At 35.8% G+C, this 26,382-nt stretch overlaps 1 protein-coding gene across 8 annotated transcripts in view; it reads left to right on the plus strand.

Moving 5' to 3' along the window:
• Nucleotides 1-26,382, plus strand: part of CEP170 (centrosomal protein 170) — an 89,529-nt gene that overhangs the window by 16,309 nt on the left and 46,838 nt on the right. For all 8 annotated transcript variants that reach the window (XM_085219616.1, XM_085219617.1, XM_085219620.1 and 5 more), the window contains exons 2-8: nucleotides 5,259-5,404; nucleotides 10,305-10,394; nucleotides 15,357-15,435; nucleotides 16,006-16,064; nucleotides 16,169-16,331; nucleotides 18,609-18,743; nucleotides 24,374-24,850. In XM_085219616.1, coding sequence (XP_085075742.1) covers nucleotides 5,300-5,404; nucleotides 10,305-10,394; nucleotides 15,357-15,435; nucleotides 16,006-16,064; nucleotides 16,169-16,331; nucleotides 18,609-18,743; nucleotides 24,374-24,850 — 1,108 coding nt within the window. In that variant the 5' untranslated portion in view covers nucleotides 5,259-5,299. The remainder of the gene's footprint in view (nucleotides 1-5,258; nucleotides 5,405-10,304; nucleotides 10,395-15,356; nucleotides 15,436-16,005; nucleotides 16,065-16,168; nucleotides 16,332-18,608; nucleotides 18,744-24,373; nucleotides 24,851-26,382) is intronic.

Below are 26,382 nucleotides of genomic sequence, written 5' to 3' on the forward strand. Positions count from 1 at the left end.
CTTCAGTTTCAGGCCACTTCCAGTCATTGCTGATGCTATCAGTGCTCTCTTAAGTCTGTTTTCTCCCTTGTCATGACTTGCATCTGGTGTCTTTCTTCCTGCAGTCCTCACAGCAGTCTGCCTAGCTGTTCAGGTGTTTTCTGTGGCATTCTCTTCCTCTGGCCCTACCACCTGCTGGGGATGAACTGAGAGTAATGGGGAAGGGGTACTGGTTTTGGTTCTAACTGGCCCTATAACATTACAAAGCAGTATTTAAGGCTCTGTGTAGGAAGATGGCAAGAAAGTTCATCTGTGTACTGTAACATACACATGGAAAGTTTTCAAAAGCCTTTTTCTTGCCTGCATCTGGATAGATTTGCACAAGAGCAGTAGTAGAAGCTACGAACTGATACTGAGGCCTCCTGTCAAATTTCAATTACCAATTTATGAGCATTACCAATTCATTTCAATTACCAATGTATGAGGTACTGCTTCCAATTATTATTTTTTTAATGCCAGTGAGACAGAATATTTTCCTTTTACCTTTTTTTCAAAAACATTTGAGCCGTTTTTTCCTGAAACTTCCCCATATATGCTGTACTATGCTTCTTTGTCAGTTATATGGCAAAGACTACTTAATATTAGTATAATTTTAGCAGCTGGAACAAGAACTTAAAAGTTCAAATACTGGGCATTGTAGGGATTGCAGTTCTGTCAATATTGTGTATCAGCTTGATGCAGAAGTTTTTGCATGTTGTTTAAAAAAATATACACTGTACAGTAACAGGATAATTGTGTACTATTAAGGCTATATGATTTTCAGTTGTTTTATGGAAGACTGTGATGCTTAAAGTCTGAATTTCAGCATATATTAGCTTTAGTTTTAATTTTAAATGTAGCTTTTTGTTCTTCTGTAGGGCTGATGTCTCGCTTCTGGAAAAAACTGTTGGCTGTTCTCAATGACATGCAAATACAAAAATGTAGTCTGTAGGACGCTCAAATGAGAGATTATTAGGATTTTTGCTGAATCAAAACTATAAGCTTGGCAATGTTTTTCTAGACATATTAAAATTGGTTACACCCATCTCTTGGCTACATCATGTAGGGCTTTATTTGTTAGGACTGAATTATATTTACAGTCTTATGTAGCCAATTTTCTTTTGCTGCTGCATCTGTTTCAAATGACTTATGACCTGTGTGTACGTCCTTACACGCTGATTATTGCTTTTTGAAATTGCTAGTCCTTGACCATAAAGTGCTGCTTCTTCTGCAAACGAGGAAACATTTCACTGTTGCAGTGGAAGTCTGAGAAGCAAACATCCACGGTACGTAGAATGAAGCACTGCTTTGGATGATCGAGTCTCAGTAATTATGTTTCCTGTATTAAAGATTACAATCCAATGCTACCCAAGTATCAAAGTCTAGGAAAGTGTTTAAAATTCATTTTGCTGGGGAGGAAATCCTAATGTGTTTGGTGACTACCTCAGTTATCTGTCCTGTAGCAGTGCAGGTCCATCCAGGCCACAGTCCTGTTCCCCATGAGCACAGGCTTCATGAGGAAAGGAGTGTGTTAGCTATGGTGATATCAAGTGACAACTCCCTGGAGCCTTATTCCTGACTTGGGCAGCTCCTGAGCCAGAAATGGGATCGTTGCATTTAAATGGCATAATTATTTTTCTCTTCCTTGAATGCTTATTGCATATTGACCCAGCGTAACCTGTTAGTATCCATAGTGTCTCATTGCAAGAATTATCGTGACCTAAAATTGCCTTGAGTAAAGAGCTGCTTCTGATAACGATTTTGCACCTGTCCTGTAGTAATTCAGTTTGGTATCTCCCAGAAGTGAGCAATCATTCATCCTCTTATTGTTCAGAATCTTTCCACTACAGTCAGAATACTTAATACAGTGTATATAAAACATTAAGCTTTCATGAACTTTTCAGGCCTCAATGTAATTGTCCATATATTGTCTATGTCAGTTGCTCCAAAAGTAATGCCTCCTACAACATGTACAAGGAGCTCAGTAACACTATTGGATAGAGCAAATTCTCAGCTACAAAAGTATTTTTCAACGTGGTCAACATCATTAGCTACACATTTTCACCATCAGTGAACAAGAACCTGCATGCTGCACTTTGTTCAGTGGAGGTGAGCCACATTTGTTTGCTGTCTCCACTGCTGAAACGCATCACACACTGCCTCACTGTACTCCCATTCACTGTTTGGTGTCCAGAAACATGCAGCAAGTGTCGTTGAATGTCAGTGGGTGCCATTTTTCCCCTTTGCAGGGTGGAATTAAATCCCAAACCTTTGCTTCAGATGCCATTCAGGTGCCAGACTACCCTATGCTGCCATCTGTCACACAGCAACAGTGTGTAGTGGAATGTTGGCAGGGAGGTTCTACCTCTACTGCCATACCACCAGCATCCACCCCTGTTGTCGTAGGCTGACATACTAAAGTAGGAGGCATTGCTTTCAGAGCAGCTCTTGTAACTAATGAGAAGCACCGTTTCATATAAAAATTTCAGTGCACTTACTTTGCTCTGATATTAAATAACCGTTGCTACTGTATCTTATAATTTCAGTCACTTTTGCCATGTGCAATTTCAGCCAACCTTTTTTGATCAAAGGCGCTGGTTTATTCTAATGAATACTTGAAACTTAAATATGTATCTGGGTTGATGATTTGTCACAGTGGCAGCAAGCACTGTTGGAAAAGAACAACAGTATTAGCTTTGATAGAAATGGTGATGGACTTTTAACTACGAATGTGCTGCCAAGCAGTGTGGCAATGATTACTCTGTATAATCTCTTTTTTATTTACTTATTTTCAGATAGCTTAGTTTAATGTGCTTGTTGTCAGGCTTTGCCATTTGTGGAAGGTTTGAGGTTCTTGTATTTCTCTCTAGCTCAGCAGTTGTTGACCTACATGTCTGTTTTAAAATAAAAATAGTTCTTTTCTTGACAGTCTGTGTAAACAAATGTACAGTATGTTATGAACTTTTCAGAATAGCATATATTTTTGTACATATACACATACACATAAAGAGCATAATATTTGAGGTTTGGTATGAATTTGCAGTTGGTGTTGGATGACCCCATGGTGTAAATGGTATTGTAATAAACAGATGGAGGCTTAACTGGTAGTAAAATATGAACTGAATGAAGAGCTTTCATATTGATCAGTATGCTCACTTTCAGATACCCATATAATTCGCTTCTTAAAAGTGGAGACTTGGACTAGGAATCTTCAATACTTTTTTTTTTCTTTCTACAAAGGAATGCAAGGATATAATTTAATTAAACTTTTTATTTTCTAGTTTTAAACTAGATTATATTAAAAATAAAAAGTTTAATTTCCTTGAGGGCTATTGAATACACTTGTAATTATTAATATACTTACAAGGGATCTAGATGTGTTTAAATATGCTTTGGGGATGTTATTCTTGTAGATGCAATTTGTTATTGAAAAGTACAGTGTAGATGGTTCACCGTTTCTTCCACTGAGCTGGAGAGCATGAATTAGGCCTTGGCTTCATTTGAAGAATCTGTTGTGATACAGCTGTGAGAAGGTTATCCCACCTGATATTGTGTATATGAAAACACACTCCTGCAAATACCAGTGTATCCTTTTAATGAAAAAGGATAATCTTTAACACATTCAATCCTCTAATTTTTTTCTGCACTTCTGTTGCAAGTCGTAGACTTAACTGAGGTCTGTTGTGTCACTTTTAGATGCAGTTTTGACTTCTGTTGTTGTTCTTCATGTGCGTTCATGATTTACAGTCTCTCCTTGATGATAGTTTGCCTAATAGGGCAATGGTGGTGACTTATTCAGTGCTTACATGGTAGCCTGGTTTTGAGAACCTCGCAGCATCCTTGTTAGAATGAAGATTATGCTGAAATCTACTACAAGTTTGCCTGTTTGGAGTACTGTTGCTCGGCTCAATTTCACTAGATGACACAAATAAAAGAACAGAAGTACCAGGTGTTTGGTACTGAGAAGGAATGCAGACTGGTTGCTTTCTATATTCTTTACCTTCTCTTAACAAATAGAGAGCAGTAATGAATAGTATGATTACTTTGGGTTACTTTTTCTCAAAGAGAGATTTGGAACACTTAAGGTCTGTCCCAAGTTTCAACCACTGAATTACTCTAGAGAGTGCTTTTAATTTTGCTTTTGTTCAGCGTCACGTTGACCATATGATGTGAAGGACTTTTCCATAGAGTAGTATATTTATCAACTTTTCAAGCTTTTGCTTCATCTTGTGTTTTTATGGCTTTTTAAATGATTGTATCCTTATTTCTGTTTATCACTATCTGTCATTTTGTCAGTTGGTAAGTTAAACCAGAGCTCTACGCAGAAAATACTGCAGCCACTGATGTTCATCAATACTTACTAAATGTACTAAATTTCTGGAGACTAAACAGTGGAGGTGAGCACAGGGAGGTGCTGCTGCAGATTGTTACAACACAGCATGCAGGCTCTTGTTCATCACTGGTGAAAACGCACAACTAGTGGTGGTGACTGTTGAAAAAGTATTTTATTGCTGAGAGTTTGTTTTACCAACTACTGTTATTGTACTTTGTGTATCGGTTGTAGTTTCCATGGAAGTAAACAGGAAGCATTACTTTTGGAGTAAGCATGTACTATAGGAATGCTGCTTTCTGATTTGTTGCTCACAATTAATTTCTTAATTGTTCATCTTGTTCCATATTGTTTACAATTCAAAATGTATTCTGCTGAATTTCCAAGATAAAATTTTTTCCCAAGAACATCTAACAGTAAATAGGATGAAAAAATCGGGTGTTGTGCGGAGAACTTAAGCTTAAAATAGAATAAATTTGAAGTAGTTCTTTTTCACTGGAAAATATGCATGCCACACAGGCACATTGCTGTCTCATGTGAGTGTTTGCCATGCTATTTATTGATTGCGATAGCAAACCATTTATGTAGCAATTATCTCAATAATGAGTGGTTAAATGTTAAAAGCTTTCTGACAGCTTGATGTATGACTGGCATTAGCCCAATGCTCATTTATTTTGAAGAAACTTACCTCTGATTGAGTTTGCCTCATTGCATGAAGCAGAGCATCAGGACTATGGAAGTCTGTAGCCTGTCGCTTCCTCCAGTTGCTGGCATCAGTGCCTGCTATTGAGAGATTCTGTATTTTCAGAGGCTTTATGTATTCTGCTTGCAGTGTTTGCTGAGTAGGAACTGTAGCTAAAAATAATCAAAATGACTTTCTGTGTTCCTCTTTCTTTCTGTCTCACTGCAGGATGACGTAGCTTTGCCAAGGATTTATCAGCTAAGCAGAAAATGAGCTTAACATCCTGGTTTTTGGTGAGCAGTGGAGGCACCCGCCATCGGCTGCCACGAGAAATGATTTTTGTTGGAAGAGATGACTGTGAGCTGATGTTACAGGTAATTGCATCAGCCTTCCATGTGCAGCTGCTCAAATCTTGAATCAGTTTAATACTGTGCATGAAAATAACATTTGCCAGATGTTGGGTGGGGTGATAGTTTTGATTTATCTGTTGTGTTCATACAGAAAGTTAGAGTATATTGTCATCAAACATACGCTTACTGTTGAAGTGTAGAGGATCACATTTCCTTTATAGAAATGTCATAGTGAATGCAAGAATAGAAGGCTGAAGAAATTTTGCAATATGATGAGTAAAAAATCAACTGTACCCTTAATATGTGATAATACTATGTGCACCGGATGCTTTCTTTTTTCTTGTAATCTAATTTAGTCACATGATTTGATGTAACTCTATCTCCATGTTCTGATCTCCTTGTACAAAGGCAATGAAATCAGTAGAAAAGCTATTTCCTGTATCTCTAAGGAATTTGAATGACTCAATCTCAGTAACGATTCCGGTTCAAAATACGAGTCTGTCAGTTGAATACTTCAGTAGCTTCCTCAACTTGTGAGTCACTGTGGGGAACTCTTTGAGGGGATGTGTAACCGTATTGCTGTGCAGCCATACGGCAGGCACTCTGCCTTATCAAAGCTGTAGTCCTCTGAGCTGCTTTCCAGTGTATGTAGTTTTTAATGGTGAATGCTGTTATTTTGGGGAATTCTTGTCTTTGATTAATGTAGAACTCTTAAGATGATTAAACTTTCGTATTCTCAATGATTTCTACCATTCAGTAACATATTTACTTTTGAATTCTTAGTTGTTAGGAATTGTATATGTAGCCTTTAATAGCCAAGTTGGAATCCTGTTTGCAAATGAAGTGTCTAGAAACCTATTTTTTGTTTGTATTACTGAGAGGGTAATTTCAGTACAAAGTCATGTCAACCTAAGAAGATATCCAAAGGGTTTATTGGTGGTAGAAATACTTTGTCTCTTAAAAAGTTGAAAATACTCTCAATTTCTCTTAAAAACAAAACAAAACAAGAACAGGCAGTATGAGGTCTTGGGGGTTTATGCATGAAGTATTTGTTTTCAGCAGGAAAAAAAAAAAAGGAAAAAAAGGAAAAATAAGGTGGCAAAAAGAAATAAAAATAAAAATTGCAATTGATTCCTACACAGGATGTTATAATTAAAAAATATTCTGGTTTAGGTCGTGAAACTGAGAGCAAAGTTGGCTTTTTTGAAATGGGGAGTGAGATGGTATTTTTACACCTTATATAACCACGCTTTTTTCTGTTGTTCACAAGTTGGAAAAATGTAAAAGTTTTAACAGTTTAAAGGTAGTAATATGCTTCAAATAATTTATGTTAGTAAGGCAATTACGGAAACTGATTCTCACCTCCCCTTCCCAACAGTAAATGTTATTTCCAGTTTAATCTATACAGTTTTTCATGCCAGGTACAGTAACAGAGTTGCAACTTCCTAGAACGTGACTGGTTAGCTACAAACGTTGTATTAAAATACATGTGTGTTTTCAGTTAGTATTAATTAGTAAAATCATAATTATTACAATAATTTTATGTTGATTGCAAGTGCTACTGTTAGTTTTATTATTTTGAATGTAAAATTTTGGATCAGTCTGATGCTAGAGATGCAGATTTCATTCCTAGATGCCAGACAAAGTGGAATGAATTTCTTAAAGACAGAGGATTCTCAGCACTTAGTCTTTTTATTAAGTGCTTTTTCTTTAACTGTCATTCCTAATACTACCATCTCTACTTCTATGCCCTCTTTTATCATAGCTTTTAGCCTTTTAATATTCACTTGGATTGGCTGACTGCAAGTCACAGCAGACATAGGGCAGCTCAATCTCTCATTCAAAAAAGTGATTTGGAGATATGCTTTATATAATATATACTGCAGCAAATCATTTTATCCAAGTACGAAAGACTAAAAATTCTGTTGGTAGAATGATGGAATAGTTTGGGTTGGAAGGAACCATTAAGATCATCTAGTTCCAGTCCCCCTGCTAATAGACAGGGACACCTCTCCTTAGACCAGGTTGCTCAAAGCCCCTTCCTGTCTGGCCTTGACTGCTTCCATGGAGGGGACATTCACAGTCTCTCTGGGCAACCTGGTCCAATGTCTCACCGCTCTCACTTAAACCTTACTTAACCCTCAGTTAGCCCATCTTTCATTCATGGAGCCAAATACCTTGTTTAACGAAATTAGTTTGTCTGACTAGATTTTCTACCTTCTGCTACCTAAAAGAATGATTGCAAATGCTGATAGGAAGAATGTTTAATTTTTTTCAGTTTTACATACTCAAACCTAGCTTGAGTTCCTTGCTATCCATCGTTTCCTTAAATCTTGCCATAACTGGAGATTGTGTAATATATTTTCCTCATGCCATATATATGTGTATATGTATATATATATATGGCATGAGGAAAATATATAATAATATAAATATAAAAATAAATATAATATCAACATATTATATGTATACATACACACATATATGTTTGTGGTGTATTGTGGTTTTGCAATTTTCTCATTAGTAAATAGCGTAGTTTTAATGGTCCCTATCTGTAACTGATTAGTCTTTAGAGTGAAGCTTATTACTTGAGCATTTATTATTTTGTTACAAAACTTCAGTCTCAACACTTCCAAAAGCAGCTGCCTGCTGGATGGATATTGTGAACAGAGTCCAGTCATTCATGGATGTTATTGTCTGTTGACTTTAGAGGTAGTTAAAAAGAATCGAGGCCCTGTGATTTCAAGAATATTCTGTGTAGCCTGCTGTTAGGTCTACATGCCAGCATGAATGTGATACCACATTGCTGAAGGGGGAGGAACCCACCAAAGGAGAAGCTCATAATGTGTTCTTGTTCTGTATGTATAGCTCTTTGTGCAGGACCTTCCATTCCACTTCTGACAACTTGGTTGTTCTCTTGCTGCAAAGCATGTGGACAATGCATGATAAAGAAAGTGGCTTTTAATGCTTTTATTCATACTCTTGTCAGAAAGTGTGTTATAGTAGCACTATTAGAGAGCATTTTAACTGTGTCTTGTGTTTTATAGAATTAGACCTCAGATCATGCCTACCCACTATTTGTCGAGTAGGGGTTTTATTCATGTCTGGGAATGCAGATTTACTTCTCACAGTAAACTTCTATCTTCATGATATATTTTGTAAATATTCTAAAACAAACTTGAAAGGTGACCCCGTGTGAACCTCATGAGGTTCAACATAGCAAAGTACAAGGTTTTGCACTTGGGTCAGACTAATCGCAGATACATGTACAGACTGGGAGAAGAACTCCTTGAGAGTAGTCCTGTGGAAAAAGACCTGGGCATCCTGGTGGATGAAAATCTGAACATGAGTCAACAGTGTGCTCTTACAGCTCAGAAGGCCAATGGATCCTGGGCACTATCAGAAGAGGAGAGGTGTGACCAGCAGGAAAAGGGAGGTGATTGTCCCTCTCTACTTTGCCCTCATGAGGCCCCGTCTGGAGTACTGTGTCCAGGAAAGATGAGGAGCTGTTGGAGAGGGTCCAGTGGGCGGCCATGAAGATGATCAGAGATCAAAAACAGGCTGAGGGAGCTGGGCTTCTTCAGCCTGGAAGGGAGAGGGCTGCGAGGAGACCTCACTGAAGCCTTTGAGTATTTAAAAGGGGACTATAAAAAGGAGGGGAATCAACTCTTTACAAGGATAGGCAGTGATAGGACAAGGGGGAGTGGTTTAAAGCTCAAGGAGGGAAGGTTTAGATCGGTATTAGGGAAGTTCTTTACAGAGAGAGTGGTGAGGTGCTGGAACAGGCTGCCCAGAGAGGCCATGGATGCTCCATCCCTGGAGGTGTTCAGAGGTTGGATGGGGCCCTGGGTAGCCTTGTCTCATGTTAGATCTGGAGGTTTGCGGCCTTGCCTGTAGCAGAGGGATTGAAATTTGATGATCCTTGCGGCCCCTTCTAATCCAAGCCATTCTATGATTCTATGGTATGCAGTGACACGTAAGGATAATATAATAATTGTTTAATAAAGCAATATATAATTGAATAAAATAATTATTAAAAGTTCAGTGAAAGCATTTCCTTAGAAGCTATGATTGCATGGCCTGATGCCTTGATCTTGCTAATGCCTCTATGACCTGGGATTCTTAAAACTGGCAGACTACAGGTGCTAATACAGGAGTGAGCCCAGAGGTCATTCTCAGTGCTATATAGGTCTGGGCATTTGGATCTTAGGGAGATGGTGTTCTCAGAGAAAATAGCAACAAGGTTTGTTCCTAATTTATTGTTCACATTTGGAAGCAAGTTTTATTAAAAAAAAATAAAAATTGCTGAAATACTTATAGAAGGAAACGAAGAATTAAAGAAACAAATCAGAGACTGGGAATAGGAACTCAGGAACCACTTAGACATTTAGCGAAGAGGTTATAGATAATTTGTTCATAAAATTAAGATCAAGTAGGAAAAAAATGAATGTTTGTATACTGCGGTAAGAATCCCAGACAACATAATGAAGGGTTTAGAAATGCATGACAGGAAACTAGATTTTAGAGAGAACAGCCATACCAGAGAACTATAATCATGTTTTGATATAAGTATGCAGCTAAAGGGAGAAAGAGAGCAAGAGAGAAATAAAGGTGAAATTGATGATGTAAGATTAAACATCAGTAATAGCATGGGGAAAAGAAAAAGACATTTTTTCGATAAGATATGGCTGGATGTAACTTAGTCACGTCTGAAGAAACATTGAAAAACAATTATTCTGAATTTTGTGATTCTGCTATGAGTACTCAGATTTCGATGTGCTTAGAGATCACGTTAGTGGGGGATTAATTATTTTATGTGTAGTTAGAAGAAATGCATGAAAATGACGTAGTTATTTCTTAGAGTAATCAAATTACTACTCTTTTGATCTGTTTTTGAAATACTTTTTTATTCTTGTTATTTTAGTCACGAAGTGTGGACAAGCAACATGCTGTACTTAACTATGAACCTTCTACAGATGAACACTTAGTGAAGGATTTAGGTAGCTTGAATGGGGTAAGTTAACATTGGAAACTTTTCTTTTGAACGAGGAGACAGTGAATTAACAAGCATTAATTAATATTTTCTTCATGCAAGTTTTAAAAAGAGAGAAACATCTGAAGAGAAACATTGTTTTGTGGAGCATCAATTAAAGGACTGAAATAAAGTCCTTTAGTGAAAGAGGCTTGGCAATAGAAAAAGAAATCTCAGAAGAATACAAAGATATATTTAACTCTTCTGTATTACAGAAATGTAGAAACAAAAACAGTTAAATTGATTATATACTTATTTTTTAAAAGGCATTTTAATCTCTAGAATTTTTCTGTAAGAAATGGATTTCTATTTCACAGTATTCCTTACTATCCTTTTTTCATACAGATAAGAATGTTACTGTGCTCTGTATGTGAAAACAGATTTTAAGTGTACAATAACTGTGTTGCATGTAAGCCTACTTGTTATATTTTATATTTGCATATTCTTTCTCAATATCCTTTGTGTCACTTTTTGTAGCTCTTTCAGTATTTCTTGGAGCTGTTTAGAGATGGTAGTTATGGTTGGTATTTTCTCTGTTTAGGTCATGAATGTGTGTTGAGTACGCAGTATCGTGAGTTCATCTCTTTATCAGGAGCTTACTAAATATTAATTTCAGTAAATATTACTAAATGCTTAAAAAGATATGAGGAAGAATCGTCTCCTAACATTGACTTGAACTTAGCATTTGGTCTTGAAGTGCTTTTCAAAATAAATTCTCAGATTGCCTTTATTAGTTTTTTGTATTTTAAGATACAGACCTTTAGATGTTTGTAGGTGTCTCAGCCTTCCAAAGAGTCAGAGCCTCAACTCCATCTGAAAGCAGTGTAACTTTTGAAGTCTTTGGATATCCTTTGAATAGTTACATGCAGACGAGAACTTTTCTCCTTAAATATTTAATATACTTCAGTATTTTGAAAGTCAGTGCACTGTTTCAGGGAAATGATCAAAATGAATTCAGCTTACAGTAATTTCTTGTCAAGGCACTTGATTTTATTCCCAAATTTTGTTACTCTTGTAATCAATAGGTGTACTTCATTTTCATCATCATCTCACAAAATTTGATTTCAATTTAAAAAAAAAAGTCTTAAAGGTCCTTCCTTTTTCACCTCTCTTCACTTCTGATAAAGAGCTTTCAGTTATTTGATTCACTTGATCTGATTCATTTTCATGTTGGAGCTGCCTGTTCCTATATGGCTATTTATCCAGGGACATCAAAGAAACTCCTTTCCATAGTTCTGGGAATATTAAACTTAGAAGCATAGTCCTTGTTCATTGTCTTCACAGTGTTTCCCTTACTGTTTCCAGTTGTGCTTTTTCTTACATACCTCTGCTTGTTTGGTTTCAGATACAAAATTGTGTATTTCCTCTATACAACAGAATACTTCAGCAAAATTGTGTGGCAGAACAATATAGACAGTGCCTCTGTATGCTACAGTGAACTAATAACTAGGCAATAGGTCTTTTCATCCTGCTATACCATTTGCTGTGAATATTAGATAGTGAAATGTGGCTTTGAATGATGTTCAAAATGACAAAGCATAAATTGGGGAGGAGAGTGTGTAGAGATGGAAGTAAAACAAAATCCCAAATTTCCAGATGATACTTTCAGACCACTGATCTTTTGTTTTTGATTTTAACTTAACGTTTTAAGTGATTAGCTTTCTATAACTGTACCTCATTGCATAATTCAGCCAACTTCTGTGTGCAAAGGCTGTTTTGAAGCCACCTTTGGAAAATAGTATCTGTTGCTGGGATCAGGGAGAGAGCTACTAAATCTAGTGGTATCTGTGATAAATTACTGAGAAAGCTTCCTTTTGCTGTAACATTAAAGTTTGACTTGTTTTGTCAGATGTAAGTGATGACATCCTGCAGAAAATGAGAGCTGAATTCTATGAAGAGTTCTTTCTCTGTACAAGCCTTCTTGTTACTGTAACACAAATAAGACGATCCAAAATCTGACTTCTTTTTTTTTTTTTTTTGCTAACTTTAATATTCCTGTCTTTTTTTTCTGAGAATTCCTTAGTAGAGTGACATTCTGCTTTTCAGGATGTTCTATTTTTATTTTTTTCTCCTCCTTTTTAATTTTTAAAATTTTCCAGGGTATATACATCCATTACTCGCTCCCTTGCTTCATCTCTCTATCTTAATCTTTAACCTTTGAAGAAATTTAAAATCAACTTTTATGAGTGTTTATTTTTCTCCATGGTCCGCCGATTCTACAGCATTGTGTTGCTCCTAAGTTTGACAGATAACTTTTTTAGCATTGTAGCTAATGCTTTCAGCTGCCACCTTTACTTACTTAAGGGTACTCATTTCCTCACTACTGAGTGAAACAGCTGAAGTTCTGTCTGGCGTTTGAGGATCCAGGTTATTCAGACAATTTTTATTTTACTCAGTCATTGTTAGGGAGAGGCAGCTTATTTTTGTGCTTCTAGTGAAGAACATAACAGAGAGAGAGCCCATTCTGTGGTCAAGTGTGCCAGCTTTGCACCTCTGTCTTACTCTTCAGCATCCTAGTGGAAGTTCGGTTTTCTGTTTCTAGACCAGTACTAAAATTCAGGCTGTGCTGAGGATATTCTTTGCATGTCTAGGCTCTCAAAATGTTTAATTAGAATAAATATGCATTAAATACTACTCTTAAGTTTTAGGCTTGCTAAACAGTAATTCTTAATTCTTGTTTCTTAGAGAAGTTACTTACATTGTAGAAAATAGTCAGTTTTATGACCAAGGTGAGCATTAGTAAAAAAAAAAAAAAAAAAAAAAAAAAAAAGCTATTTATGTAGAAAATTTAGAAGAGCTCTGTATTATTTGGAGGAAGGTAATCCTCTGTATTTAGAGACTTGATCTCATACTGGATATCTCGTACTGGATTTCTTTAAATGAACAAAACAAGTGTTTAAAGATTCGGATACTTGACTTACTTATTAAAGATTTATTTGTTATGTGCACTCCTAACTTCAAAGTTTTGCTTTAGAAGTAGCAGACTTCAGCTGCTCCAGTTCTTAAAAATATGTAGATATTGTTGTAGATTTTTTCAAGTTTGAATTTGCAGTGCCTGCAGTCTTCTGCATTTTTCAGGGTATTTTAAGCCCCTGAAAATGGCACAAAACAAAGTAAATATCTTTAATCTGGGTGTTCCATGTTCAATCTCCCATCTGCAGAATTAATGATTAATCATTCTAAAAAATAAAAATGAGCAGGAAGCTGTAAAATTGATTTTTGTGTGAGGTACAGAAAATAATACAACTGCTAAATAATTCATAAAATATTGCAACAGACTCATATGAGCTAAGCCATAAATATTTTATTTGCCCTGAATTTGCCCCAAATTAAGACTTCTTAAGGATTTGGAAAGAGGATGAGGGAAGTAAATCTAAGGAATGAGAGTCTGGTCATGAGTAACTGATCAGTTATATTTCTTACAAGGAAGGTGCTATGTTGCTATAAGGCCGGATGTTACATTCTTTTTGGGTATAAGGAGAAGGACGATTTCAAGAAGGCCAGAAGAGAACAAAAGGAGAATAACCGAGAGTGTAAATTTTAGCTCCTCAGTGCTGATTTGAATTCAGTGTTGAGAAACAGTTTAAGGGAAGATGCTGTGCAGAAGCTTTTTGTCAGCTCATATGGTGGACAGATTCTTCAAGGGTCTGAGTGCAGAGTTAATGTCGTCTTTTTAAATTGTAGCCCAATTGCTAGTTTGGTTGGTTGGTTGATTTTTTTTTATTAATATTTTTTTCCCTGGTGGAAAGATTTTTGTTTGTCTTTTGTTCTTTTTTTTTTGTTCTTTTTTTTTTTTTCCCCCTGTTATTACAAGAGCTATTGCCAATTTCAGAATGTTATGGAGGTAACTTAGAATCATAGAATGGCCTGGGTTGAAAAGGACCACAGTGATCATCTACTTTCAAACCCCATGCCGTGGGCAGGGTCACCAACAACTAGACCAAACTGCCCAGAGCCACATCCAGCTTGGCCTTGAAAGCCTCCAGGGATAATATAACTTTGACTAGTAACTTTCTAGAATTTTCTGTAGAGCTTGAGCAATGTAATTTCAAGCAGTGTTTACACTCCTTTTTTTTCTTCACCCACAGAGATGAAATTGTTTGCGTAATCTCCCAATTTCCCTTTCTGAGATCCATTTTGACTTGAACATGTGTTATTCTTCCTCCTTGTTGTATCTCAGGTGTTCTCTTGAAGTTATACCAGGATATTTTTGAGTTTCTTGTTTTCAGCCACTAGGATTTCAGGTCTGAATTAATCTGTACTGCCTCTAAGAGCCAGCTGCTATGGCTGGTGAAACTGGGCAGTCTTCCAGGTACATCAATCCTTGTTCAAATTGATGAAAGCTTGTCTAATTTCTCCAGTTGTTTCCAACAGTGATTTGAAGGAGGGAGGATTAGTTATGGTACAACAAGTGAACTTTCAAAAGATATTGTCAAGACTATGGACTTCACCCTACTTTGCTGTTTGCTGGTGTAATTATGTTATTTTTGCTTATAAATATTGTTATGCCTGCTGTTGTTCAGGTGTCACAGTACATAAGTTCTTTACCACTGCTTTTTGGAGATAATTTGGATGCAGTAACTTGGTCCATATTTGTTTTCCTTAAAGTCTTTTTATAATGTAGGTAACTTCCAAACTATCTCAGAACTTGCATATCCGACATGAAATACTGAAAGAAATGTGTTGCACAAAGATGATGATAAATCAATTCTGATGTCTAATTGAGATTGAAAAAGCAAGCTACGAGAAAAATAATGATGATTAGTACTAATTTGAGGGAATGTTCCCCAGTGAATCAACAGTGGAAAACTTGCAGTGCTGAAAACTTCTTTCTTATAAAATTAGTTTAGTGATTGATTGTTGGGTAGCTTGTTTTGTTTTGTTAGGTTGTTGGCTTCTTTTCAGTTTAACAGTATCTCTTTCTGTCTTCATTTATTTCTACAGACATTTGTAAACGATGTGAGGATTCCAGAACAGACATACATCACTCTGAAATTAGAAGATAAACTGAGATTTGGATATGATATCCTTGTCATAAGAAAATGCATGGTGTCCTGATGCACACTTCTCATGAGGAAAGTGTAATTGCATTAAATGAAGGGTTCTCATTGTTTTTGAGAACTTTAAATATCTCTCTTTAAAACAAAAATGCCCATATTAGAGAAAATTGCTGAATACTGTACCATGATCAGAAATATTGATCAAGTACATTTCATTGTTTCTCACTAAAAGAGACCTTGATTTCCAATTTCTGTTTCAAACCTTTATTTCAAACCCTCTTGTTATACCACTTTTGTGTGTTTCTTTTGTGTTGCAGAAAAAGAATACTTTGAGGAAAATACTCAAAGTATTGTACTATATGAGGGAAGAAAAAAGAAGTGTAGTATTACCTCCTGAAATTTATCTTTCAGTGGTCTGTTTATAAGTAATAAGTAATTGTGTTGTGCATTTTCTTTTACAAGTACATGCTAGTCCTAACAGTGATAAATTTGTAGAACAGTTCTTACTGTTGGAATGGCAGAACATGCTGCAGAACTGTTGCCTTTGTAGAAAATCCTCTTGTGAGCAGTGTGTTTTCCTTAGCATTTCCCACATACTAATCTTTTTACCGTTGTCAGAGGAGAGATGAGAGTCCCTGAAGAAGCTCTTAAGGTAACAATGGCCTAGGCCTCGGTGGTGCTCTGTCATTATGTGGTTATTGGTAAAAGATGTTTTTTCATTCTTTGAAATTTCTTAATTTACTTAATGTCATGTAGCATGAAAAATTTACAAGCCAACTCCAGTTATCCCAGAAATCTTCAGAGGCAGAAGGGTCAAAGCAAACCAGCTCCAAAAGTTCAGAGTCCAAAGAAACAGACTCCACTGCTGAAGTGCACCACAAGACTACTGAAGCGCTGAAATCTGAAGAGAAATCCATAGGTAAGGTGCATTTTTGCTGCAGAAGCATGCAAGCTTGGAAGAGATGTTTGTTCGCTTCACCAGGGTGTCTGTGAAATTACACACATAGATGTTTTGTTTTGTTTTGTTTTGTTTTTTAAGTTGTGTTAAATTTTAGATGTATTATAAGCATAGAATTATAGAGTCTTTAAGGTTGGAAAAGACCTCTAAGATCACCTAGTCCAACTGCCAACACATCCCCACTATGCCCACCAATCGTGTTCCTTACTGTCACATCTTCACATTTCTTGAATACTTCCCTGGGCAACCTGTTCCAATGCATTTTCACCCTTTTGGAGAAGAAGTTAGAGTAATTGAGAGTAATCAATAACTTTCAGAACAGAATTTCTACCATTATCGTAGATCTACGTGTTAAGAAAACACCTGAAACAATTTTTTAAGTAGCATTCCCTGGTTTTTATATTTCTCTTCCCGACAATTAGAAAGCATTTTCGGCAGTAAAGTGAAGTTGTTTTTTTGCAATTGAGCTGAAGCAGTTTGTATTGTTTTTCCACCACCATTCTGAATAGTTCTTCTTTTGTGTTTTTTTTTCTATTTTTTATTTCTTTGTTTTATAGGTCATGGCATTCATTATTAGATGCATCAGGATAGAACCTAACTGCTCTATTGTGGTATAAAAATGGTAGAGGATGTAGTACCAGTAGATGATGTTTTTACATCATCTTTTGTATTTATATATTGTGTCATGGTGGCTTTGCCCAGGCTATCTTAAATTCATTGTGTGGCTTGTGTTCATTTAGGAATTTTCTCATTATAATTCCTTGCTGTGTTATCTGTTACCACAGGTGGTAACTACACAAATGAGAAAGGTACTGGAGGGTATTGTGCATTTCAACGAAAACGAATCTGATTAGGTCCACTTCCTTAGTTCATGGCTGTTACCATGCTGTTTAGGTGTAATCCGTTCTTCTGGAAAGCTTACTTTATGTAATTCTCTCCACGACCTGTAGGACTCAGTGGTGTAATAACTAATTTTATCTAATCTAGAATCCTATTATGAGTACATAAAGCCTAACCAATACTTCAGTATTCTGATTTAATATTGTTTTTCAGCCTCTTAAATTTTCATTATGTAGTGCAATGGATTTTTTTTTTTCTCCTGAACTTCCTTTTTCTCTTGGATGTTTCAAAAATAACAGTAAAAGTTAATGATTATATTCGACTATAACTGATAAGCTTTTAGGGGATTTATTCTCTCACTGTTGTTGTATGTTTGCAAAGCTGTTCCCATCAAGTTTTTGAGAACAAATCAGAGGTGTAAGGCTGTTTTGAAATAAATAAATAAAATTACTTCATATCTTCAAATCATGCTGAATTTTGGCATGACTGTGAAATTTGTATTGAATCTAAGGAATTGCTTTGAATAAAGCACTGAAGAAAAATGCAAAATAAACATTCATGACAGGCAAAGTAATAGGTAACTACTAAGCTACATTTAAGCAGGTCACAACTTTTATATAAAGACTGGTTAAAGTAACCTCAGAACATCCATATGATACTAAAATCTCAGTATGGTGAATAAACTCTCAGGAGGAAAGGTCAGATCAAAACTAGTCCAATAAGTTATTGTGAAAGCAGAAATTTTAATTATATCAGTACCTTTTTTTTTTTTTTTTTAATTTGACCTCTGAATTTAAATGTGTTTAATCTTGTGTATGCATTCTGTATAATATGTTCTCCTTTATTGGACAGCAGTTTAACTACGGTTTGTTTTAAAAATAATTTTGCTCACTAGTCTTTTACACTTGATAACTTTCACCACTCTGCAGTCTGTCAGCAATTTGGAACCTTGGCAACACTGCAAAATTTTGGTCAGTTTTTCATGCACTGAGTTCAGATTTCAGCAAAAGGTCAATGTGGATAAAAGTGACAGTCTTCTCATAGGAATAGCAGTGAGCAGCTTTTAGGAATGTACTGCTGCACTGACAACTTCAAGCTCAATGCAGAAAATAGTGTTTGCAGATATATCAGGGCAACAATAAGAGATGTCAGCTGCCTTTGCAGAAGTGTTTGTGCCAAAAGTTTTGATCAGGTCATTAGTAAGCTTTTATATTTAGAACTCAGATCACTTATCCAGTCTCTAAATTGGTTTTGTATTTAGGCAAATGCGCGCAACCGATTCACTTCAGCTTCCAGGAGAAATGATCCCAATAAATCATTCTCTTTTCTTGTTGCTTGAACCTAAGCAACTCAACTAAACACAAAAGCAATTTCCTCGGTTTTGCACTATTTTTATAGATCTTTCTACCATGCCTCGTGGTACACCCTTGTATGGACAGCCAGCCTGGTGGGGTGAGGACGAAGCTGATGAAAAAGGTGGTTGTAAACCAGATAGCAAAGGTGAAGAAAAAATGCATGAGACGGCAGCTTCAGGTAAATCTCTTTTCTCTCTCTTTTCTAATTCTTTGGGGATCTTTTGCTGTTTAGTAGAGTTTCCAATGTTATTTTTGGAAGTTTGACAGATAGTTTGCACAGATGAAAGCTTAATAAAGTTTACCTTAATCTGCAAGAAACTAGAAATTTCCAGAGAAGCGTTTCAGACGTGTATCAGTTCTCTAGTATCCAGTACAATTTTTGTCAGTAAATTTAAAAAGACAGTACTTCAGGTAATATTTTCATTTATCAGTTTAGTCAATCTGTCATTTCTCATGCTGAAAATTAGAGATTGCAGTGGGATGTTTTAAGGAAATTGCTTCTGAAAATGTGCTATTTTATTTTTGTGTTTGAGTCTTGGCTACATAGGGTGGTTTGTGCTTTCTGTCCTGTAATTTAGTAATCTACGTTAGCAGGAATTGCATCCTGTTTTTCATGCAGTAAACATTTGCATAGTCTGAAGTTAAGCTGAGAAAGTTTTATTTCCCCGTAGTATAGATTATTATTATTATTTTTTTTTGATAGTCTGGTTGTCTGCTTGCAGCACGTGTTGCCAAAACACAGATCTCAATGTCTATAATTAGACCCCTAAATCTATCATCAGGCATATAAATAGAATAACTTTTTCTAATAAAGAGGAATTGAACTCTAAACATGAGGAAATCAAACAAAACTAACTCTGTAGTAAAATCAATTTATTATTGTTTTTTTCACCATAGCTTTTAGTAAACTGTTTCTTATTAGTCTAAAGTTCTCAAGATGCAGACAGTAAGCTGCTTGAGATTTGGACCAATAGAGAAGAAACCAGGTGAAATCATTTATTGTAGTGACAGTTTTCTTGAAACATCTTTATTGCATATGGAACAAATGGATCATAATGCAGTACTGCAAACTTTCTGTTTGTGTGTATGTTTGTAAAAAGGTTTTCTCTACCACGGATGGCATGAGGTGTTACTGTGTACTCCAGTGATAGAGGCTTTTAAGTACAGGTTTAATAACCCACATTAGTAATCTCTGACTCTGTAACGTGTAGTAGAAATCTTGGGTAGGAAGATGTTCTTCAAACACTTCTAAGCATTCTTAGGGAATACAATTTTTTCTTTTTCCACTGGCAATAATAATAATAATAATGAAATATTAAGACTGTTAGATGAAGAAAAAAAAAAAAAAAAAAGAAAAAGAGGGGCAGTGTGTTTGACATCAGTTACAAAGAATAAGAATCAAGTCCTTGCCTTCAAGTTATGCCATTGATACACTGGCTATGAAACCTGTGGTCTCTGTATACCAAAATGGGGGTGGTAAAGTCTATGATATTTATGATTTTGTTTCTTTGACCATGTATTTAGCAAACTAATATAAAAAAAAAACAACCTATGATTAAATCACGAGGCTTCCTGTACTTGCATTTATCTACCAACATTTTAATATAAAATCATGCATGTTATTTACCCCTCTTAAATATGGGCTTATTAAAAAATAGTATCCTGAATTCTGTGATTTTGGTGCTATACCATTAACAAGCTATGACACAAGACTCCAGATTCTATTTATTAGCTATTTTTGTTTTTTCCTTTTTTAAAGTTATTTTTCATAGACATTATAGCATTAAATGTTTCACATTTTTAATATATTTATCAAGAGATTTTGCAAGGGGATTGCTGGTATTTACCTTCTCAGTCCCCAGACAATAGCTGGATCACTACAGAAGTGTATTAAAAAGTACTCTGAACATTTTGATATAATTATAGAGTTAAGCTTTTCAGGCCTCTTTGGCCTACTTACATTCCACATAAATTCCATGCAATTTCCATCAAGTTAATTTTCAGCAAGCTAGTTTGTATTTTCTTCATACACGGAAGTCTTACAACATAGGTGAACATAATCATTAGAAATTGATGTAAAGAAATACTGTAATGAAGGAAAGTAAGAAACTTCAAAGACCTTCATGTTTAGATTTTTAAACTAAACATCAAATTTTAATTTAATAAAAACTTTTCAAAATGGATATGTTTATTCATTTTCTTTATGGACTTAAAGCACAAATTTGGTTCACACTTTGTATTTTAAATTGCCTACAAGAATTCACTGAAGATGAATTCAGTTATGTGAGTTTTGGAACTTTCTTCAGTATCTCAAATCTGTGAAGCCTGATATCATTTTAACAAACTAATCCTATGAATAATCTGCTTCATGCTTTAATGATTTTTCACACGATTATTTCTTGAATAGAAAAGAGGGCATGAATTATAACAGATGGGGCAAGGTTTAATGAGGAGATTCAAATGGGAGATTTGTTTCTGCCAAGCCAACTATAGACAATTAGTCTCTACAGTCTCAAGCTAATAGGCTTATGTCACTGTTACTGTCTTCCTACCTCAACGGAAGCTCACTAATGGAAGTTATTTGCAAACATCAGGAGAGCCTGGAAAATCTCAAGAAGTTAAAGCCTTTTTGTTTTTTTCTCGCTTGTTAATCTTATTTAATTATCCATGACCCTGCTAGCCCCACTTACAATCAATTGCTGCAAAGTTACCTACAGTACAACTATTTTATTTATGCTGCATCTGTTAAGGTTACATGCTAGTGACAAGTTCCTGGGTAGGTAATTGTTATTCTGTCCATTTGTTGTATTCTTATTACTTGGAAAAGTGAAAAATACATTTCTACTGATCTCAGTAGTAGTTGTAGAATTTTACAACAATAACGCCTTTACTAGGAACATAAGAAAGGATAGAAGTCATGAATTTTAAATGTGTCTTAGGAAACAGAAGTCAATTACAGTTTTAGAGCTGTGAAGATCACTATCTTAATTATTTGCTATCTTAATTATACAGCTGAGACTATGTCATATCTATATTTGGTTTTATATGTAATTTCTTTCTGTTTGGCTGGTGACTTATTATGAGTTCACTATAAAGTAATTTTACTTTTGTAATATAAAGCTGTAGGTACTTGCAATCATATTTTCAGTGAAAAATTCTGAAGGGTGATTTAGCTCAGGATTTCTGTTATTTTTTGTTTCATCCTTGCTTCCAAGATTATTGATTAGAATAAACAATATTTAACTCTATAAAATGTAAGTACTTTGGTCAGAAAACAGGGCTTTTAAGTGATGAATATTAGCTTGTACTTGGAATATTTTTCATAAGATAAATTCTAAGATTTTTTTCTAGTTTGGAAATGGCTTTACATTTGCAATCCAGTTTCTAAATTCTTTGGTTAGAGAGAAATATGTTGTCTAGTATAGTATTTTAGAAAACAGTGCAAGAGAAGTGCAAAATCCCACACCTGGGGAAGAACGAACCCAAGCACTGGTACATGCTGGGGACCACTCAGCTGCATGGCAGCTTGGTAGAAAAGGACCTGGGGATTCTGGTAGACAGTAAGTTGAATGTGAGTTAGGAACATGCCTTTGCTGGTAAGAAGACCGATGGTGTTCTTGGCTACAATAAAAAATGTATAAGCAGCAAGTAAAGGGAGATGATTTTTCCCCTATTCTCAGCACAGATGAGCCCACACCTACAGTATATTTCTGGGGTCTCCCAGTACAAGAGAGATGCAGAGCTCCTGGAACAGGTCCAACAAAGGGCTAATCAAATAAGATAATCAAGAGATTGGAGCACCTCTCCTGTGTGGAGAGGCTGAGAGCTGAGACTATTCAGCCTAGAGAAGAGAAGACTGGGGGAGATGTTATCAATACATAGAAATATCTAATGTGAAGGTGCAGTGAAGACAGAGCTAGGCTCTTTTCAGTGTTGCTCAGTACTCTGGGTAAGAAAGAGTGGGCGTAAGCTGAAACACAAGAAGATTCCTCTAAACATCGGGGAGCACTTCTTCGCTGTGCAGGTGACTGAGCACTAGTATTGGCTAACCAGAGAGTTTTTGGAGTCTCACTCCTTGTAGACTTTATATTGCTTTATCTGCTTCATGCTTCCATGTGGGGAGAGAAGAGGAAGGGCTGCCATTTCCCAGGATGTGGAGTAGTGAGGTGCTGTTGTAGGGCCTAAAAACTACCGTCCAGAGGTGAGGTAACCCAGGATGGATTACCCTGGATTACCCTGGCAGTGCAGGGACCTGTTTGGAAAGAACAAGCATCAGTAAAATGAGGTAGCAAAGGGTGTTCTTGGCTTGCAACAGCATGATATAAAAAACATCTTTTGTGTTTGCAGGACCTACTTTTAGACAAAATCAATTAATCGTGTACCTTCACCAGAGTTACTTTTTCCTGTTGGTATCCAAGCATGGCAATGCATAAAGAATATGTACTATTTGTTATCCCTTAATAACGTTCCCCCCATTTTTATTTATTTTTTTCCAGCTATTATATTATTCCTTTGTTCATTCTATTTCTCTCTGTCAAACTACTATCCTGTATTTCTTAGTTTTTAACATTTTCCTAAACCTTCACAAGAAGCATGTCAGTGAAGAACACAGATGTATTAAGCTTTCCTGCATATTTGACTCCTTAAACTCCTGTCTGTAGTATGCACGTTTCCAATTCTACCTTATTGCATAATAATTTCATACATAAATGTTTATTATGCCAGCTGATATATTGTGACTGTTTTTACCTTCAGAAATCTATTAGTTGCATTCTTATTTATCTTCTTGGCAACCTAAAGTGATTTCTTAAACATCTTGATTCATGATAAATCATGTAGGAGCTATTCATTACTCCTTGCTGGGATCTAACTAGTCTTTAGTGCTAACATCTCGAGCTTCTGTTGCTTGTTGCACATCTTTACATCTGATACTTTGGCTGGCTTACTGCTTAATGAACTGCAACCAGAAGATTTGTTTTCTTAAAAACACATTTGTAGATTTTAGAGCAACCACAAGAAGCTTTAACCTTCATTCATGCTATACAGTGGAACTTCCTCATGCTTTTTCCATATTCTGCTTTCTTTACCCAGTTAGAGCACGGTTTTGTAACATTCTGCATGCTTCCAGCTATTGTTGCTTTTCCTGTTCTACAAACTGGAAACAAATAAAATAAGAGCAGATGATGATAAAGTTTAGCTTGATTCTTGGATTTTACCTTTTGTAGAAACATAAAAGGTGCTTGAATTTCAAAACGTTATCCAATGCTTATTAGGGTTAAAATTTTCAAGTCAGTCTTAAGGTTGATCTTGTGTTACTGTGTGAATTGTTTTTCCAAAGACTTTTACCAAAATTATACTAGCTCTGCACGAAATGAGATAAAGCCAGATCACTAGCACTTGTTTTATGGAGACCTGGATCTGATGTTTCTTTAAATAGATCGAAATCGCAGTAACTATAATCTCAACAATTTCTATCATGTTTTTTGCCTGTTTCCCCTGTTAGTAGTAACTCATGTGACTTTTACATCGTCCAAACATTTTTGGAATGCAGACTTCTTTTGTCAGATTTGAAATGGGCTTTCTGCTGCTTTACACTCCTTACAGCCAAAGCTTGTGCTGTCTTTTCAGTAATGTTTTTCATATGTAATTCTGAAATTATTTTTCCAGAGCTGTGTTGCTCAATCTTCTCCACAGTCTTACTGTTTAGTCCAAAGGTTACTCAAGTGGCCTTTACAGATATTCATAAAATTCTTGAAGAACCTGAAGTTCCCAAGTATTGTGAAATCTATCTTTTATTTTTCTTAATAGGATGCAGCACAGATGCCAAGCAAGCTGAGGAGCAATCTGCAGCTGCAAGTGAAGAACTTTATCCTTTCTGTAGGGAGCCAAGTTATTTTGAAATTCCAACAAAAGAATTCCAGCAAACTTCACAGGTAGCAGAGAGCGCTATTCATGAAATTCCGACAAAAGATACCCAAAGTTCCCATGCAGCAAGCGCAGGACATGCTTCCTTTACCATTGAGTTTGATGACAACACACCAGGGAAAGTAACAATCAAAGATCACGTGACAAAATTCACATCTGAGCAGCGCCACAAGTCAAAGAAGCCTTCTTCCTCCAGTGGTCAGGACCTGCCTGGGCTTCAGACTGTGATGATGGCCGCAGAGAGCAAAGTAGCAGATTGGCTAGCACAGAACAATCCTCCTAGAATGATCTGGGAGCCAACAGAGGAGGATTCCAAAAGTATTAAAAGTGACGTTCCAGTCTACTTGAAGAGACTGAAAGGTAACGTGAATAATTCCAGCTTTGCTTATTTCTGAGGATAGCAATTCTTCACAAACACCCAGTCAGTGGATCCCTGAGCGCTTGCAGAGGTCAGTGGAAATTACAGATACTCTGCAGGAGCACAAGGATTTGTGCTTGGGAAATCTTACTGCACCACTGAGTATTAAAAAGATGATAGTAAACCAAATCATAAATCATCTTATAGTAAGTATACTGGTTGGGGATATTCTCGTACAGCTAAGTATGGTACAAAAGCAATCATCAGATATTTAAATCATGATTTTGAAGGGAACAAGAAAAAACCCCCGCCTTTAGTTAAAGTTCGTACATCTCACTTTTTCCTGTGCATTGCATTAAAAAGCTGGATTGCTTGATAGAATCAAAGTTCTGAAGTATAAATTATTCAAAAGTACTCTGAGAAAATCACATGGTGACAAAAAACATATCATACACTTATTCTAATGATATTAATCACATATGATGTCAGGCTTGAGTCTGGAATCGGAAATTAACCAAGAATTTCCTTTTTTTTTTTTTTTTTTTTTTTACTATGCTTTCAGAATTTTTATAGGAATGCTGCTTTTAGATGAAGTTCCAGTTGGTTTCATGTTCATTTACTTCAGACAGTGACATTTCAAATAAAGTTCAATGTTGAGTGAAAAGTGTACTTTCTTTTTGGATCCAACTTAGCAGAATAGAGTAGGAACAGTTTTTCATTTTCAGACGAAGGGGTTCCACTGAAATTCAAACTTTTAGAATGAAAGTTCTGAAGAAACTTTTCAAGTTATTCTCTGTCATTTTCTGTTTTTACTTTCAGAAGGTTAATTCTGCTACTGAAACTTCATTAATTCTGCAGTACTATCGTTTTTAGCTTTTAACGTAGCTGGGATTTTGTACAGTTTTCTCTTATTGATCTAAAGTCTGTATATTAAGGCCAACTCTTCCAAAATACACTAAAAAATAGCACTTTCAAAACAGAATTGCATGAGTACAGAAACATTAAAATAATGGCATAAAAGTTCTTCTAGAGTGTATCACAGAGCATTCTTTGATCTTCATGATAAACAGGAACAACTTTGTTTACGAGCCCTTAGCCTTTTCCTGGCAGCAGAATCTCCTGGATGTTTGATTCTTTTTTATTTTTATTTTTATTTTTATTTTTTGCTTAGGAAGGTGTAAGTTACAGGTTGCATTTGGCCATAACATATATCTGAATTTTGTAATCTTTGGAGATCTGTTTGTATTCTTACTCTTCTGCTTTCTTCAAAAGGCTGCAAAATGTATCTAGCTTTGAAATTTTGATTTTAGAAAGAAGTGGAAAATTCTTTCTCATTTTTCTCCTCAACATTTTCCTACAGTACCTTGTACATTTTCACTGCAAAAATTGCTAGAAGATTTTCACAGTGATGCCAATATGTATTGTTATATACGATGTATCTGTCCATTTTCTTAGTCGCTGTACAAATAAAGTGATAAAGGGAGGTCTCTGCGAAAGAAATGCAGTAAATATCTCAATTGTGTATTCAGTACTA

The sequence above is a fragment of the Meleagris gallopavo genome, chromosome 2 (genome assembly GCF_905368555.1).
Source record: "Meleagris gallopavo chromosome 2, MGAL_WU_HG_1.1, whole genome shotgun sequence".
Lineage (NCBI taxonomy): Eukaryota > Metazoa > Chordata > Aves > Galliformes > Phasianidae > Meleagris > Meleagris gallopavo.